Source organism: Phoxinus phoxinus, assembly GCF_949152265.1.
Source record: "Phoxinus phoxinus genome assembly, chromosome: 21".
Classification (NCBI taxonomy): Eukaryota; Metazoa; Chordata; class Actinopteri; order Cypriniformes; family Leuciscidae; genus Phoxinus; species Phoxinus phoxinus.
In genome coordinates, this window is record NC_136896.1 from 11941277 (window position 1) to 11961578 (window position 20302).

A 20302-nucleotide genomic window follows, 5' to 3' on the forward strand; every position below is an offset into this window, starting at 1 on the left:
GTCACATTGGGGGCAACATCGAGAGATCGGACCTATAATACCACCAAAGCACTTACTGCAGGCTGAGGTGAGCTCAACTTGATTCATCAAGAACTATAACCATATTAAAAAAAAAAAAAAACGTTTTATTTTATTTTATCTCTTTCTCTCTCTATCCATCCCCTGTGTGAGCTTGAGGCTGGGCTGGCTGGAACTGTTGATGAGGTGTGGAAACCGGACATACACACTTCCACAGACAATTCTTGTGGCCAGATCATATCAGATGAGGTGAGAACATGGGCGCTGATGGTGCCCTCCCACCCGGTATCCCCCCACCTCCCACCTCCCTCATCCCAAACCACCACCACCACGGTGAACACATAGACATGCCATATACAATCTGTACCTTGTGTGTGATCAGGACTGGACCAACTGACACCGGTCAGCATTATATCTAGAAGAACGAAACCATGTTAATCAGGTAGGGCAAGCAAAGAAACCGTAAAAGGATCTGAAATAGGGTAGATTTTCTGGGAGAATATGCCGGTGGGTGTTCCAATTATTCTGAGTCCAAAAAAAAAAATCCCTATTGTTGTGTATAAACTCTAATACTAAATCTATTTATCCCGGCTGTTTAAGCTCTAGATTATTAGTCCTAGATAGTTGTGGGCTTTGTGGATGGAAATATCTAAACAAGTAAACTTATTCAGTTCATGATCATACCAGTCATACCAACAAGTTCACCTGAAAGGAACCACAACTTTTCTGCTCAACTTTTAATAGCAAAAGTCCACAAAGTTACCTCAGGATATTTAGATATTACGTTCAAAAAGAAGTTTCAAAATATTAATCGAGCCAGGGAAAGCTGACACACGGTTTAATCCCATTTCAACCCTAGAAACCTGACACATCCCGTCAGACATACACACCCACGGAAAATTAGATTTGCAGCAAAAAGAAAAGATGAAGAACTGAGGGTAAAATGAAGCACTTTTCCCTCTCCAGCTAAAGCTGATGGCATGATAGCGCTATAAAACAAAAGGACACACTAATCAGCTAATGCGCAAATCAAATAAAGATCTTAATGTGAAAGTATGGTGTGATAGGACATTTAGAGGGGAATAATACATTTGACCTCTGAACTGAGATTAAGTGATAAAAGTTGGTGTGTGCCAATGAGAATAGCTTTGTTTTCCTTGCTTGAGTTTTAGTGTCTGATATTGTGGTCCGACTCAAATGTTAGTTTATAGATCACCTATTTACATCTGTATTTCTCAAGGGCTTAAAAAAAAGAAATTCCCATTTGTAACTGTTGCTTAAAGATCAAACATGCTGGACCAATGTCCAAGCCAATGTCGAAACAACAGCTAGCATCCGCACAGAGATCCTCAATGAAGTCGCTTTAATGCTAACGCCTTGTGCTGAGAATAGCAGGAAGTGGAACCAAAAGAGAAGGTCATCAATACCACGCCGTGCATCCTGGGTAGCATTGGAGCAGGCAGCTGATGGATGTAACCAATTTGAGTGTGACAAGACTGGATTTGTATTTACTTCTCAGACTGCACTGCACTACATGCAAGAGATGAGGAGGGTGGGCAGACCCCTGTGGCAGGGGTCCACCACACACCCTGCTCTCTCAGTAAGCAGATCACCATGCAAGCCATGGGACATGCTCTAGAGACGTTCCCAGGCAAAAGGGGGGCAAGCCGGGGAGTGGATTCCTAGCTAATTACGGGCCCGAGCATCTCATTCCTCATACGCCGGTTACTCTAGTTAGCATTAGCATCTAATTTAGCACGCGGTCAAATCAAAATGATCAAGCAGGACTCAGAAAGGTGTGGAAAGGCTACCGACCAGCTAGCTCCTTCTCCTTACTCCTTCTTTTTTTCTCCATGCGTTTAAGGCGCTTCTCCTCGCGCAGTTTGGCTTCTTCGGCCTCCTGGTGCCGCCGGCACTTGTGAAAGTTCTCGACCACCACGCCGACAAACATGTTGAGCACGAAGAAAGCCACAATCAGCAAGAAGGAGATGAAATAGAGAAGCATCCATGGGTTGTAATTCATGATGGGCTACAACACACAGATAAACACAACACGTGTCAATGTACAGAGTACAATGGTGGTTAAGCTAGTTAGGAAGTTACACAGACACATACACAAACAAAAGATCTCTATTTCAGATAAATGCTGTTCTTTTGAACTTTCTATTCATAAAAAAAATGTACACAAGTGTTTTCAACATTGATAAAAAGAATACATTTTGCTTAAGCAAATCAGAAAATTATAATGATTTCTGAAGGACCATGTGACACTGAAGACAGTAATGAGGCTGAAAATGTAGCTTTGGAAACACAGAAATAAATTACATTTTAAAATATATGAATTATTTTTAATTATTAAGTTAATTTAATTATACAATTATTCTAAATTGTAATAATATTTATTATTACTCAATATTGCTGTTTTTACTGTATTTTTAATTTAAATAAATGCAGCCTGTGTGAGCATAGGACACTTCTTTTAAAAACATTAAAAAGTCTTACTGATCCAAAACTTTTGAATGGCAGTGTATATACACAGTAGAAAATAAAAGTTAAACTAACTTAAAAGTCTATAACATTCAACTTTTTAAGTTAACTCAAGTAATTTGCTCCAATTAAAGTCAACTTAAAAGCTTTTGTTCATCTCCTGAGTAACAGGTAGTCTTTTGAACTTAAAAATTATTGTCAAGGCAACTAAAACAACACATTGAGCCAACTTGAAAAAAATGAGGCAACCTACTGTATCACACTCAACTTAAGTTCAATTAAATCAACTCATTCAGGTTGACTCTACATTGTATTTACAATACAAAGACTTGATTGAACAAAGACTCAACAAACAAGAATTTAGGTTAACTTTTTTACAGTCTCTCTCTCTCTCCCTCTCTCTCTCACTATAGACAGACAGATAAATATATAAACAGACAGATATGGAGAGAGATGATAGATAGATAGATAGATAGATAGATAGATAGATAGATAGATAGATAGATAGATAGATAGATAGATAGATAGATAGATAGATAGATAGATAGATAGATAGATAGATAGATAGATAGATAGATAGATAGATAGATAGATAGATAGATAGATCTGGGTCAGGTCCGCAGGAGTAGCCTGAGGTTAAGAATTATGGAGATTTATTATATCAATAACACTTCAATTCAAAGGTTTGTCCTGCTGGTGACTCAAAAAAGCCTGCCTCTAGCTAGATTACGCATTCTGCATGCAATGGTGAGGCACAGGCCACATGGCAGGCACTAAGGAAGAGATATATGTTCCAATTCAAACACATGAATGCCTTGGCTAGGACAGGGGGCTGGGCTCTTTTCAATTAGAGCAGAACAATTTCAGGAGCCCACAGCCACACATGAAGCATGGAGACTTCCTTTTCATGCAAACATATTACTTGTTATTATTCAGAAATTATTTGAAAATTCGAATTGTGTTATAAAATAGACATTTGGAGGAAAGAGTGTAAATAAGGCACTTCAAAGAGATCTGATGAATGGACAGTAAGGAGCTTATAGAAGAACTGATGAATGGGAAAGCAGTTCTTTGAAGCTAGGACAGAAATGCTGATCAATGATTTTTCAGCTCTGAATCAGTTCATGGAGTTTGTCCAATCAGAGTTTCCGGTTATCAGAGAATGCGAACAACTGGGATATATTCTGGCCCACAATTTGTTTGTACTCTAAAAACTGTGACCCACTTAAATGAAAAGGTTGCCGCACTGTCTATAGTTGTGGATCAAATGTATCACAAGGTGAATCAACAAGCATGAAAATCCATATAAATACTATTACAATAACATTTTATGCGGGTAAAAGGAGCTTCTGATACGGTCAATACCTGCTGATCGACACCGACAGCATCCAGTCCATCGTACATTATGTCCACCCAACCGTCTTTGGAAGCCAGAACAAAAAGGGACATGAGAGCCTGAGGGAGGTGAAAGATGATAAAAAAGGTTAAAAGGAATCTTTGACTTCAATGGCTCCATTTGACTGTTGAAAATGGGACGAGACCATAACAGATTTTTTTCAAATTGGAAGTGGCAGTGACCAGTCGCTTCTAGATACATTTAAAAGAGAATCTTGAGACAGAGCAAATGTTTGTGCAACCGTTGCCAGTTTAAGTGCTTACCTGACCAAGGTTATCAAAGTTGTACTTGTGTCGGACCCATTTGTATTGAGCCAGGTTGCAATCTGACTTGTTGGTGATGTTTCTTGTATCCTCCCCCATACACACAAAGAACTTTCCTTTGAACAGCTGTGGAAACAAAAACAAAGCAATTTTATCAGCACACAACCAACCTTCCTTTTCTCTGCGAACGATTTCTGGAAAAACATTCACATTTCTCAGACAACCTCTTTAAAGGAAATAACTAAATCAATAAATTAATAATTTTTTTAACAGAGATTAAGGGATATTACAATTGTTTTTTGTTTTTTAAATGACATTTACACACACATACTGACATTAGAATATGCCAATGATGTCATCACTGTATGCCCTGTTATAATGTAGTACTTTTTTGACCGACATAAAAGTCAGGTTTACCCAAAATTGCTAGGCTATCTAATGAGTAATTTCAAGACACGGTTACAACCTTATACAATATGATTATGTCCCTTTTACAGAAAGTCCAGTATGAATGTTCAGTTGAAACCATACAAGGACAAAATCAATGTTACACATGACACATCGTACAGGCACAAAAGCACAGGCATCTTTTCCTGGAAGAATAGAAGATAAATTGCATCGGTGTTCCCCTACGGTCTTATGTAAATTGTGGAAGTATGGAAAACAGAACATTTTAATCATAGTCAAATTATTCAGCTGTGGGTAGGAAGAGTATGTTTCAAATGTACAGAAATGACAGAAAATCAGAATGTATTTGTTCTGTGCACCACCTCTTTCACTCTCACTAAGAGTCTTAAAGGCAATCTTGTGGATTAAACACACATAGCTGTCAAATGTTATGTGTTACTTTATATATGATGTTTTTAGAAGGAATTACTCCAATTAATCCCTAAAGTTAAGCTTTTACTTTAATAGTGTGATCCAAGCAAGAAACATTATATCTACTACATAACTGTGAGGTGAAGTTGGTTTAAGATGGCCTGCTAGGCTGACCAAGCTGAAAAGTGCTCAAAATCTCTCTAAATATACCAGAACACTATTTCAAACTTGTTTAAGCTGGTGATTTATGTAGGGATATATACAGTATGTGTATATATATATATTTATTTTTTTCTTTATTTTTTTTGCACTCACCTGAACTCCCAAGATGCCAAAAATAATGAAGAAGGCACAGCAGATGACCACAATATTCCCGATAGGCTTGAGTGATGACATCAGTGTCTCAACGACCAGCTTCAGTCCTGGAGCTCGGCTGATCACTCTGAAAATTAAACAGGAGAACAGATGTTTAAGCAACAAAAACAACAACCACATTCATTTATAAAGCACATTTAAACACAATATGAATTGATCCAAAGTGTTGTAGAGTAGTATGCAATAGCAAATCTACACAGTACAAGCAACTCTTACAAATTTCCAAAAGCCTTAGAATAAAAGTATTATTTAAGAGTAGACTTAAAAATGTCCAATGAAGGAGCAGACCTCACACGATAGGGGAGACCATTCCAAAGCTTGGGCCTAGCCACATAACAGGCCCGTTCACCCTTTGATTAATAGCCACACTGTGGCAGAGTTACAAGTAAAGGATAAGAAGATCTGAGTGTTCTAGCAGGATGGTATGCCTGAAGAAGGTCACTATATATTTTGGTGCACGGCCAGAAAAAGCCTTATATACAAACGGGAAGCCCGTGGAGGAATGCTAGAATAGGGGAAATATTTTGTTGCAAGCTTGATAAGCTTGAACTTGCAAGCGAGATAATCTAAAAATATATTTTATCATCATTATGCTGCAAAAAAATGATTTGTTATACAATATAATATCCTTTATGCATTTCTATACGACATCAAAAGAAACAGTGGTGTCAAGCCTCACTGGAAGGTAAAACCTAGAATCGTCAGCATAGCCGTGATAAGAAATGTTGTATTTCTGAAAAATGTTGGCCAAAGGAAACATATAAAGGGAAATACATAAAGGTCCCAAAATGGATCCCTGGGGCACACCACATGACATAGGAGCAGATGATGAGGAAAAATGTCCCAAATTTACAGAAAATGTCCCATTTTCATGGTAAGAAGCAAACCACTGTAGTGCAGTGTCCTGGATTCAAGGTGTTCAAGAAGAATATTATGTACAACAACATCAAATGCCATGCTCAGATCCAACAAAACAAGAGTCTGAATCCAGAGCAAGCAAAATATCATTTGTGATCTTCAACAGAGCTGACTCATTGCCATGTAAAGATATAAAACCAGATCTAGCACACTCTGGCACACTAAGCAACACATCTAGCCTGCTGGGCCTGATTTTACATTTGGAAATGTAACCAAAATTTAAACATTTAATACAATTAAATAATATCCTGTTATATATTTATATAATTTACATTTACTTACTTGCATCACATTATTAATAATAAATAATATATTACCAGCTAAATGTCATGCCCTAGCCATTATGCTAAGCAACCACAACGCACTGTAGGGAAACTTTCTGTGCTGAAAAGAAAAGAGACAATTTTAATTAAACCCCTGGAATAAAGCTGAAGCCTAATTATTAATGGCACGACATCCGGCACACAACTGCACCTGTCAACCTCTGCGGAGGGTAGCATTCACAGTGACACAAAGACACCTGCTCACAAAGGCACACACAATAACATATGTAATACAAATACACAACAGGAATTCAGCTGCTTTATTCATAGAATGAGTTATTGTGGGGAGAACAACTAAAAGGGGACAGAAAGGTTTACATGCCGTCTGAAAAAAAAGGACAATGCAATGTACTCTAACAGTCAAAGATGTCCCTCTAATGCATGTTTACATAGACGAACAATTAAAAAGTAGTGTAGACAAATTCAAGAGCAAATGTTTGTCTGTGAAAACAGCCCATTACATGTACAATTATACTCTAACAAAGCTGTAAAAGGCGACCGGTTTTAATCCGCGGCCTTGTTTGTATTGAACTGATGTTAATGGGACACAATGAGGACCTAAAGCAGTAGCTCGGGGATTCCGATGCATTGCAGAAACATTGTATATAGCAAGATGTTTATGATACTTCAAGTTTCTCCCTTTAGACTGAAGAATAAAAGGCACATTAGTTCTCATCTGGTGACAGTGATTTCTGTCTTCTCGTTCTCACCACAGTGCTGAGCTAAAGCAGCAAAAAGCGGATTTGATCCACAGCTTTGATCTTCTTAAGAAGTGTGCTGTGATTGTATCAGTGTCTGAGGATGAAGAAAAGGCCATGTTTAAAGAGACCAATCAGGTTTAGTCAAAGTAACTGGTAGAGAGAGAAAGGAATCTGCCAAAGGGAATGCAGATAACAGGCTGCTCTGTCTTTTGTTTGTCTGAATATCTGCGTGCATCTCTCACAAGCTCAAGCGTATTTATCAAAGCTCACTTCGGGGATTTCAGGTAACACCGTAAAATCAATTATGGAAATGTCAAACGATGAGAAGGATCAATATGTCTAGACCCACGCTCATCTCGGAGTGAATTTGAGAGGGACAATCCAGTGAAATGATATGCCTTGTACACAGTGTACTCACCAGTGCTATTATTAAAGGGGTCATGACATGAGAAACCAAATTTGCCTTGATCTTTTGGTATATAAGAGGTCTTTGTACCATTAAAACGTCCTGCAAGTTTCATAGCTTAAGACGTCCTCCCCATTATAAACGAATCATTTATTTAATCAAGCTCTAAATACAGCTCGTTCTGGATCCATGGTAAGAAGTGACGTCACGGTACGAAGTGACGTACCAGCGTTTGCATATAGACCGCCTCCAGCAGAAGACAACTACGCTTTAAGCGCAAGACAACTACGCTCATTTCGTATCACTGTCGCGCCCGCGCGCTGCGCGCCTCACAAGTGTTCAGTCGACGGACAGCGAGTGGGTCTGTGTACAGGGAGATTACGATGCCGCAGATGTGCTGTTCCTGGCTGTGGACAAACAACATCTGTGAATACGCTCCGAAAGATCCAGTCGTCAGGGAAAAATGGATGCACTTTATTTTTTGCGGACGTCTCAGTCACGGCAGTGTTAGATTAAACGTTTGTTCTGTACATTTGAAGGATGACTGTTTTGAGCTTTGCCAGAAAACTGTTGCTCAAAGATAAGTCCGTGCCGACTATTCTGGGCTCAACATCGACGACGCAAACTGTAAGTAATGTATTTAAAACTTTAAACTACTTTTTAAATACGCTGAAAGATCCAGTCGTCAGGGAAAAAATGGATGCACTTTATTTTTTGCGGACGTCCCAGTCACGGCAGTGTTCTATACATTTAAGGATGACTGTTTTGAGGAAAAAATCCCAATATGATGCTTGGCTTTGCCAGAAAACTGTTGCTCAAAGATAAGTCCGTGCCGACTCTTCTGGGCTCAATAACGACGACGCAAACTTACTTTTTACCATGACTAATATAAACACATTTGTATAAGAGAATCTTGAAAATATGTCGCCTTTCTAGTAGGCCTACATGTGATAGAAAATCAAAAATGTTGCCTTTATCAATGCTGCATCTTCAAAGATGGCCTGTCTGTGCATGCATTTTTGTCCGTGGTACACCCTATCATTTCATTGGAATTAGTTAAATAATGTTAAACTGTTAGCAAATTAAGCTATAGGATAATTATGCAACAATAATCCGTTTTCAAGTGTCTCGGGTTAATTTTTTTTTATTAATTCAAAATAGTTTCACTTTCCATGTGGACACGGGCTGATCCAGTCTTCGTTGTTGTGGTGATCGTTCATTTTCCTCTGATTCCGGCTCAAACATAATAAGGTTTTATCATTGCAAGAGCCATCGCTTCGCATGCATCACCCGCTATTAAACAGTTGCGCCGAATCCGCAAACGTTCTGGCTGGGGGCGTTAATAATTGATGCATAGGCACTGACGTTGGCCAATCATAACAGTGGGCGTTAACACTGAACTCTTAAAGGGGAAACACCCCCAAAACAGACTGTTTGAATCAGAGGATGAGAAACAGGGTGGGAAAAGGTCATAAATCACTACATTTTAAAAGTTTTTTGTAAAAAAAACTATAGTAATACTATAATTGCACCTAAGGGAACATAATAATAAAATAAAAAAAAACATGTCATGACCCCTTTAACTAAAACTGTTGCGAGATAGAAATAAAGCTAAAATGAAATTAAATAAATATGAATACTAGATAAAAAAAGACTTAAAACTTACTGAGAATTTGAAGTTTTGCCTTTGTTACTAACTGAAATAAGTTGAAGTATAAAAAATAAAAAATATAAAAATAAAAGCACATAACAAAATTACTAAAAACATTGACTTAAATGAAAAAGAACGGAAAAAATAAAAGCTAATAAAAAAAATTATAAATACTATAATAGTACTGTATATAAATAATAACACTGGTGCTCACACCTTTAAATTTCAAACCCTCACCAATAGAGGGCGATAGTGCACGAGGTGTTTTGCCAGTAGTGTTTTTTAATACAGTAAACGCTACAGAACACAGTGAAGTTATGTGCTCATGGATTTTTTCATGAAAATGTGTAAATGTTATTTTGTGCAATTTAGTGTATATTTATACAGAGTATATATAAAATAAAATAAAAAAACAGTAAACGTTTGTTAAGTGGGCAGTAAATCATGGTACTTTCATATATAGCATGGCACTGAATGATTACCATAGTATGATAATCATATGGTACTTACATTTTTTTTTTTACAATAGTACCATTGTAAATACCATGGTATTTTGGGATGATAAGAACCCAAAGGGAGGTGGTCATAGTTTTATAATGTGATGCTGATGTGACTCTTCTAGTTTCTGGAAACGTGTTTTGGTTACTTCGTTTGTTAAGTCTTCGGAAAAGTGGAGTTTCTCATATGCATTGCTCCGATCGGGTCTTTTTGTTCTGAAAGGTTTTAATAAATAAATAAATTAGGAAGGGAACAATATAGAGCTCTAAAGGAGCTTCTTATTCCCAGAATACAGAGACACATTTTCATCCTGGCTGTAATTAAAGGATGCTGCAGTTGGGCTGGGAAGCGTCAGTTTGGGGGATTCAACACACACACACACGCACACACGCACACACTGAGGACACCCATCAAAGGACAAAAAAATATGTAAAAAACAATTTATTTTCTCAACTACGAATCAAGAAAACGAAGTAAAACCAGCAGCATAAAACCAAATGTAACAAAAAAAAATCTCATTATTTACTCTCTCTCTTGTCTTTACAAGCCTGTATGACTTCTGCAGACGACAAATGAGGTATTGAAGGGATAGTTCACCCAATTATTCAGTCATTATTTATTCGCCCTGGTGTTGTTCTAATGCACCAGAGTGAGAAATTAATGACTGAATCTGTTCCCTAGCACACTCACGTAATACAGGGAAATTATGACTTCGCAATTACGCAAGCTATTATCTAAAAACAATAAGGCATAAAGGACATCTGCAGCGATGATATGTAAATTAAATTAATCAGCTCCAGATGAAATCCGAAAGAGACAATCTGTCCTTATCGTCTTTTCGTGCAATTTTTCGTCCGTGTAATTACAGCAAATAGACAATGCAGGAAAACTAACTTGTTTCAAGTCAAGCATGGTTAGATTAGCTTCACAAATGCCTTAGAGTGGACAGTCACTGTGAAAGAAACTGGACTGTAATTACCGTGAGAATTAATGAGCACAAGCAATAACGAAAGCGGTACTTTACTGTATGTTGAGTTATTTGCATTCAATAAGGTCAAGCAGGAGCTTAGGAGAATGAAAAAAGTGATATCAGTAGATAGATGCTGGCGTCAGGTGTTTAAGGGAGGGTCTATTCCTCTGGGGCACACACAGACAGTGGAGGATGGATGGTTCTTTATGCGCTTTTGAGATTAATTTAGATCCGCAAGGGTGATGTGCAGTGCAACATACAGTGGAGGGGTTTAACCTGGGGGTCAAGGAGTTGATGAATTTACAGAGTGTGCACATTCCCCCTTAACACAACACATAAATCATCCTGTCTAAAGATTGAAACACACACACACACACACACACGTCTCCATAAAAATGCCATTGATACTTGATAAGGAGAACGTGAACATTAACATACAAAACACAGATGTCCACATGAATTAATGGGTATATCAACCCACCATAAAATGATTTTTTTTTTTTTTTTTTTACTTACTCTCATGTCAAACTTGTTTGAATTGTCTAAAAAGTCCAAATAAATGAATGAATAAATACAAATAAAGTATGTTTTTTTTCAATAAATGAATACTTCTATTGAGCAAAGATGCATGAAATTGTTCAAAATGTACGTTTTTACAAAGAAAAATCAATTTCAAATAAATGCTGTTAATTTTTTTTAAAGAAGTCTGAAAAAAATGTATATGGTTTCCACAAAAATATTAAGCAGCACAACTGTGTTCAACATAAGAAGAAATGTTTAGCACCAAATCAACATATTAAAATGATTTCTGAAAGTACGTGAGTCATCAATGATTTCACCAAATTTAATTTGAATTAGAAAAGTTTTGTAATAATATTTCACAATATTACTTTTTATGGTATTATTGAGTGCATAAGAGACCTTTTTTTGTAATCTTTTGAACAGTAGTATATTAAAAATTATTTTGGAGGGGGAACAAAGTATAATTAAAAAAAGTATGTAAAATATATGAATGATAAAAATTGCATACTAACAATACAAAAATATTTAAATTCTTTAAAAAAATATATTGATTTAAATTTTATTTAAATATTAAAAATATATCCCTTTACAACTGTGGTAACATTCACTTTCATTGTATGGAAAACAACAGCTTGGACAACCTGCTAAAAGACAGGTATAAATAAAGTCATACAAGCTTTGAAAGATATTGGAGTGATTAAACAATATATATATATATATTTTTTGGGTGAACTGTCCCTTTAAGCTGGTCCAGATACACATGTGGTCTGGATTACCCTCCCCTCCCTGCATTGACTTTTGCAGAAGTTGCTCGGCCCACGCTGTGGAGACTTTTTACAGCTATCTTTGTATTTCTTTTGATTTCAACTTGGACTTCACACAGAGGTGCATTAATATAAAGTCTGTCTAGGGAAGGATCAAGAAGTTAAACTTTCAAAAGGTGTTTCGGCGGTGCAGAGGCAGTTGCGCACACAGTAAAAGTTCTCTGAAGCAGAGCGTTCTGGCAGTGGGGGAAACTCATGTGAGAATCTTTAAAATGTTCAAGCAGAGGAGCTCGAGGTGAAAACACAGACCGCTTCATGTTTAATTTACAGGGCGTTTTTTCCTCTCCGGGTGCTCTACATTCTCTGACAGTCAAACGAAGCAACTGTCATTAGTTATAATGGGACCTTATCACACCTACTCTTTAAAGGTTAATTCACCTTATGTAATATGCCACTAGTGGATTCAATACTTCATTGGAATCAAAACATAAAAAGGAGCTCAAGTTTTGTTCCACATACTATTCATTTTCTATTAGGGCATGCTTGGAGTTGGATCTCTATGCACTATTCAGTAGCAGTGGAGTAATAGTGATGCTCAGGGGTTGTGACATAAATCATTCATTAGCTGTTTTAGCAAACTAGTGAAGAATGCTTTAAAATATTTGCTGGGAGACGTATTCGTCATGCTCATCAAAATACCTCAACATTATTTGGCACCGTACGGTTCAGCAAACTATTATGCTTCATCAGCACACATTAAAATGCACATAAATTCATAAAAAAAGACTAGAAAATCGTGGAATCAGAAAAATATAAGTAGGTGCAGGTCACTAATTAGCAGACCAGGTATGAAGTATTTAATTTACATGTATGCTATCTAAAAAAATATATATATGATGTACATGAGGCAAAAAAAAGCAGCAAATAAAATCATTATTTTTGTTGTTGTTGATTTTACCTTATTTTAAAGTTCCTTAAACAATTCAATAACATTTCCTTTTCAGAAATGTTATTAAATTAATGTAATTACAGAATTTTATACTCAACTTATTTTCCGTTCTTTACTACTCTGCAGGTGAAAAGGTAAATAATTAACATTTATGCAATATAAAAATGATATGATTCATGTCATCAAAAATAAGCAGTAAATAAAATCATTATTTTGTTGCTGTTGATTTTACCTATTTAATATTTTAAAGGGTAACACTTTATTTTAAGGTGACATATTTACACATGTACTTAGTAATAACAGTAAATTATGCATAATTACAAGTAACTAACCCAAAACCAAACCCTAGCCGTAACTCAACAGTAAGTACATGTAGTTAATTAATATGACTCAGTACGTATTGGAGTAAGTACAATGTAACCACGTCACCCTTCAAAATAAAGTGTAACCTTTTAAAGTTCCTTGTATCTGACTGAGAAATATGAATAAATTGCGAAAACAAATACAAACGTTTTTTTTTTTTTTTCAGTTCCTTTTCAGAGATGTTGTTGACAGCGCATTTGTTCACTATAACGTTGTTCCAACATAGCTGAAACACAACTACTGGAAAACAATGTATTTTTAATACAAATCTCTAGGTAGCATGAGGAACTTGCGGAAGTTGACCCCGAACTTGAAAAGAGAGAAGAGAGCGACTGGGGGTGAAAGACCAGTGTAAGCATTTTGTGGGCAAATTGGGCAGGAAAGCTGAATATTTGATTTCGATTTTCTGCTTGAATATGTCATAAATATTTAAGAGTAGGGAAGGCCTCCAGAAGTTCCCTCTGCAGGAGGAAAAGTGCAAGGCGCACACACATATGCACACAAATACACATAAATATGCATAAACACAAACACGGCTACATACTGCATCAATTAGGAGCTAATTGATGCATCTAAGTGAGGAAGAGGCTAATTGTGGAACTTCAGGCTTTACATTAATTATGCTTCCTGTAAGAAAGTGGATGCTGGTTTAAGATGTGCAAATCTAGCATTTTGACCCAAAGTACATATAAGTGTTTGTGCTGCCTCCAGCAAGGCAGGTGGTGTGGTGCACTTGTGCATTAAAGCTTTGATGTAATTGTAACTGTTGTTTAGCGCGATGACTAAATGCAGCACTGAATGGATGTTGTGATCAGCGTACCTGAGCGGCCGCAGGGTTCTCAGTAAACGCAGCACCCGCAGCATGCCCAGGATCTTAGTGCCGCTGTTGAAGATCAGGGATACCAGGATGTCAATCACAGAGATCATCACCAGCATGCCATCCAGAACGTTCCAGCTGCTCTTCAGGTAGGTCTTCTCCCCAAAACACCAACCCAAAGCAACCACCTTCACAACACCAACAAACAGATATGATTTAAAACACAAATGTTAAATAAAATGTCAGTTAAAGGCAAGCTGTGTACATGTTTTTATGATAAAACATTTTCTACAGTTTCATATCACAAATTAGGCATATGACGGATTTATCTGTTTGACCGACCAATGGAAGACTATTGTGTCATAATAGTCCTAATTTTTGCATATATATGTATGTATACAGTATGTATGTGTGTATATATATATATATATATATACATATACATGTGTGTGTATATACACAGTGTGTATATTGATACACACACACACACACACACAATACATATATATATATAGTTGAAGTATTTATCTAGCATTAAATTAAATTATTACCGGTAAATAAAATATATACAGTATGTGTATATGTGCATACGTATATATATATATATATATATATATATATATATATATATATATATACACACACACATATACTGTATATATATATTTTTTTACTTTAGGGACAGGCAATACTTAATATCTGTAAAAAACATATTTTCTGTATCAATCACAATTATGAACTTTGTTTACAGTAGTTTCATAGCAAATTAATTTAGCAGATGTTAAAAAGTGCATACAATTTGGTGAAAAACATGCACCCTTCTTTCAAAATCTTTCTGTGCTAGAAACTCACAAAAAGAATATGCACATGACAAGAAATGTGAGAACGTGTTTGATGTTTGAAATCTGAATTTGGGAAGAAACACACTTATTCCCCTCAGTTCTTTATTAGTTTTGTTCACACTATTGTGGCATTTCTGAGAACATATCAGGTTAGACTGGCATACAGCTGGCATATGAAAGGGCTCAGAGGGGAGGAAAAAAAAGCTGAGATAAACAAACCAGGAGTGAGAATCATCTGACTAAAAAGTGCTAAGCATGAATGCGCAGCTCCTAATGATGTTGCTGGTGAATATATCAAACCACAATGTGATCAGACCTCAAAGTGAACAAAGGCATGTCACGCAACAAAAGCCAGGAGTTTCAACAGCCCCTGTCATCTTTATCCGACCCGGAAAGTTTTTGTCAGTCGCCGTTAATTAACCTCCAGTGAGTACGATTATTCTCTGCCATGATTTTCATTTGAAATCTCTTGGGTGGGCGTGACCTGGCATAAAGCAGGGCCCCAGAATAGAAACCCTAGACCTTTGTGACTGACACCTATGAACTTTTCTGTCTTCTCCAGAGAGGCCTCAACATGTTCTTCCATTTCAACGATAGTCATTTGAATGTCTGGCAGACAACCCCCCCACCCCCACCCCCCTACTTAGTATTAAATAGTGTGGTGAAGAGTGGAAAATAGAGAGCAGGGCTTACTCGGTAGACTTTTCATGTCAGTGTGCTCTTTTTAGGACCTTTATAAGGCAGCATTTAATTCAGCTGACTGGCAGCAGTTTAATATTTTGCTCTTGTAGTCTTTGTTTAGACTTTCTAATTGTCAAAGGGAAGCAGTGACTTAAAAGGTATAGTTCACAAAAAAACATATATTATTTATCCACCCTCATGTTGTTCCAAACCTGTATGACTTTCTTTCTTCTGCGAAACAACAAAAAGGACAAGTCAGTCGTTAGTTTTTTTTTTTGGTGAAGCAATGAATGTCAACTGAATATTTCAAGCACCATAAAAATATGACTTCTGCACTAATCCAAGTCTTCTGAAGCCATACAATAACTTTGTGTGAGGAACAGACTGAAATTGAAGCTGTATTCACTGATAATCTTTCTGCGAGCTATTAACTGCTGCAAGTGTATCGCTTCTATTTCTGTTTCAAATAAATTCTGTTCTTTCTATTCATCTGTTCTTTCTATTCGTTCTATTCATAAAAGAATCCAGACATAAATATGTATTTCCAGAAAAATATTGTGCACATCTGTTTTCATTATTCATACATTTTTTTAAATGTTCCTTAATATGAATAGTGCATAAATGTGCCGACAATAACATTTCTGAAAATGAAACGTCACACACACACACACACACACACACACACACACACACACACACACACACACACACACACACACACACACACACACACACACACACACACACACACACACACACACACACACGCACACACACACACACACACACACACACACACACACACACGCACCTATATGCTGTATATAATATATAAATACACATTTTTCTTTTTATGAATGAATCATCATGTGATTTATTGATAAGATATGATTCCGCAGAATGATTTGTTTATGGATCCGATTTTGCTTCAGTCATAAATGTGTCAAGGAGAGCTAGGACAGATATAAATATTTTCTGTGCATAACAACTTTACACTTTTATGATGCTTTTGCATGTTTTTTGAAGCTCGTTCATTCTAACTGCATGGAAAAGAGTGGCAATCACAGCTTTGAAAACTCCTTTTAAGTGGAATTATGAAAGTCATAGAGGTTTGCAACAACATGAAGGTGAGTAAATAATGACAGAAGTTTCATTTCTGGATGAACTGCCTTTTTAAAGTACAGTAAAAGGGCTGCAAGCCTGGTTATCTGAAAAGCCAGTGACAGGACATGTTTTCACCAGACTCCATTAGCCCTGCTGATCTAAGAGAGATCGGCACTATAAAAGTCACAGGGAATTGAAGTTAGTCTGCTTTTGGCTGGTATTCTAGCCCAGGCGATGTGTTAGTTTACCCTCTGTCAGAAAATACGCCACACAGAGACAAATGCCAACCCCGTCACCTACCTTTATTGTCATTTCGGTCACAAAGATGGCAGTAAATATGTAGTTGGACAACGTCAGGAAGATGCGTTCCTGCAGAGAGAACCAGACAAGCAGGGGAAGTGACGGGTGAGTCAGTGCTGGATCAGAGAAGATTCATATGTGTGTGTGTGTGTGTGTGTGTGTGTGTGTGTGTGTGTGTGTGTGTGTGTGTGTGTGTGTGTGTGTGATAACACATTAGAGGTGTCTCCTGTGAAGGCATCTATTGGACTAAGACTCTGCCCACGCTTTACTCCACGGGCATTAACATCACATACTCACACGCACACCGCATGCAATACATTTCATCCAGCATCCTCGCTGGATACTACTAGATAACACAGTGGGTAACAAATGGATAAGTAACAGCTTCATGACTGTAATCTCTCTGAAGTCCAAATAAGTAAATCAAATCTAAAAAAATCATTATCAAAGACATAAACGAAAATAACGATAAAATAAATTCTTAAAGGGGTCATATCATATATCATTTTTTATTTTCTTCCCTGGGGCCCATTTACATCTATAATGTTAGTCAAGTATCTTGTGGCAAAACACCCTTTAGATGTCTTATGACCATTTACTATCACCTGACCCCCAAAATGGGGGAAAAAACACTTCTAGCAGTGTTTTTCACCCAGCATCGCACCTCTGGAAATAAACTTTTACTGTCGCATCATAAATTCTAGGTAGATTATTAACAAATTGTAGTTGGTTACTAATTCCAAATAACATGACACACATTATAGTTAGTAACGTATAGCCTACATTGCATCACACATTTAAGATAATATAATCTGACTTTTAGATTACTTTTGACTTAACTACTGTATGACCTGACCTCTGATATAAAATACAAAGAGAAATAAATGTATCCCTTTCTTATCAACAACATGCACCGCATTAAATTTCACATTACGACAGTGTTCCCAGATTGGGGTTTGTGATGGAACTCCAAATGATTTTGATTTGATGTTTGTTTGTTTCCATTTGCATTTGAAGCAAACAGAGACTGCTCCCCTTGCCCTCTGCCTGTGCCACACAGCCTTCCCACGCAGCAGGTGCTGTCCTCTCCAGCTCTCTGCTCTGACCTGAGCCAGGACTGTTTGTTCCTCTTTCTATAGCAGACAGTAACACTGTCCTCATGCTCTCACATGACTCAATCCAGAGACTCCTGTGTAAGGACTCTGACTCACCCGACCAGAAACACCATCATCACAGATGAATTAACATTCTGATATACAGAAAGAGCCATGTGCTCATAAGGAGTGAAATAGTTCCCTTAAACGGATCAGTGTATTATTGTTCATCTCATGTTTAACAACTCCTCTGAAAATATAAAATGTAAATTTATGGTAATTCCATGTATTTCAGAGTCACCAGAAGGAACTGTTCAAAACTTTGGGATCAGTAAGATTTTTTTAAAAGAAATTAATGTTTTTGTTTTGTTTTTCTAGCAAGGATGCATTAAATTGATCAATTCAAATGATAGTAAAGACATTTATCCTATTACAAAATGTCAAATAAATCCTGTTCTTTTGAACTTTCTAGTACTGAAAAAAAATATGCATCATGATTTCTAGAACAATGTAAGGCAACACAACTGTTATCAACATTGATAATAATAAAGATTGTTGATTGAACACCAAATCAGCATATTAGAATGATCTCTGAAGGATCATGTGACAATAATAAATGACACTATAACATATGTTACAATAGAAAATTGTAAAAATAAAAATTGGCATGGTGGTGAAAAAATATGGGATTGGAGGAAAAAAAGTATATTTCAACGCTTTTGCGTTCTCGCAAAAAATTTGCATTCCCCAGAGAAACTTTGCGTTGCTTCGCAAAACATTTGCGTTTCCCCAAGAAACTTTGCATTCCCTCGCAAAACATTTGCGTACCCCCGAGAAACTGTGTTCCCCCGCAAAACATTTGCGTTCCCCCGAGACACTTTGCGTTCCCACGCAAAACATTTGCGTTCCCCCGAGACACTTTGCGTTCCCCCGAGAAACTTTGCATTGCTTCGCAAAATATTCGCGTTCCCCCAAAAATTTTTGCGTTCCCTCGCAAATGTTAGCATTTCCCCGAGAAACTTTCTTTCTCGGGGAACATTGCCTTGCAAACATTGCCTTGCAAAACATTTGCGTTCCACCGAGAAACATAAACTTTGCGTTCCCCCGCAAAACATTTGCGTTCCACTGAGAAACATAAACTTTGCGTTCCCCCGCAAAACATTTGCATTCCACCGAGAAACATAAACTTTGCGTTCCCCCGCAAAACATTTGCGTTCCACCGAGAAACTTTGCGTTTCCCCGAGAAACTTTCCATTGCCTCGCAAAAAATTTGCGTTCCCCAAAAAACTTTCCGTTGCCTCGCAAAACATTTGTGTTCCACCGAGAAACTTTGCATTCCCTCGCAAAACATTTGTGTTCCCCTGAGAAACTTTGTGTTTGCTCGCAAAGAACTGAACATTTTGTGAGGGAATGCAAAATTTCTCGGGGAAAGCGCAAAACATTTGCAAAAGAACGCGAAAGCATTGACATAATTTTTCCTCCCATCTAATTTTTTTTCTCCCATCACAAAGTCCCTTTAATGGTTCCATAAAAATTCCAATACTATTTCACAATATAACTGTTTTACTGTATTTTTGATCAAATAAATGCAGCTTTGGTGGCCACTGGTGGGCAAAAAAAAAAACTTAAAAATCATACCGACCCCAAAAAGGTAGAAAATTTAATGACTCGAGCTGCATGATAAGTAAAAAAGACTCTCTGAAAAAATAAATATACTGATAATAAGATCAGTCAGTCTTACAATGTCGGTTATCGGGATTTGCCTCGAAATTATGGGTGACAGAAAATATGAATATCCACTGTGTATACGCTACATGATCTGTCTCTGTCAGGCATGCATGGATTGTGAAAGCGTAATGGATAACAATGTGTGCTGCTTACACAAAGGCTATTAGTTTGTTCTCAGTTAGGAGCCAGTTAACTGGAGGTTTGTTAATATCCCACCATGGTCCCTTTGAGAGAGGAATCGATTGCTGAATTACAGTATCTATAGCTTGACTTTATTACTGAGATTGATTGTTTGGGCTCTTTATAGAAATGT

General features: G+C 37.0%; 1 protein-coding gene across 1 annotated transcript in view; it reads right to left on the bottom strand.

Annotated features, from left to right (window-relative positions):
- The window catches only part of cacna1g (calcium channel, voltage-dependent, T type, alpha 1G subunit), a 123918-nt gene that overhangs the window by 35658 nt on the left and 67958 nt on the right, over positions 1 to 20302 (bottom strand). The window contains exons 18-23 of the mRNA XM_079594783.1: positions 17168 to 17236; positions 14244 to 14428; positions 5299 to 5425; positions 4165 to 4290; positions 3871 to 3960; positions 1834 to 2047 (exon numbers count right to left, since the gene is read on the bottom strand). Coding sequence (XP_079450909.1) covers positions 1834 to 2047; positions 3871 to 3960; positions 4165 to 4290; positions 5299 to 5425; positions 14244 to 14428; positions 17168 to 17236 — 811 coding nt within the window. The remainder of the gene's footprint in view (positions 1 to 1833; positions 2048 to 3870; positions 3961 to 4164; positions 4291 to 5298; positions 5426 to 14243; positions 14429 to 17167; positions 17237 to 20302) is intronic.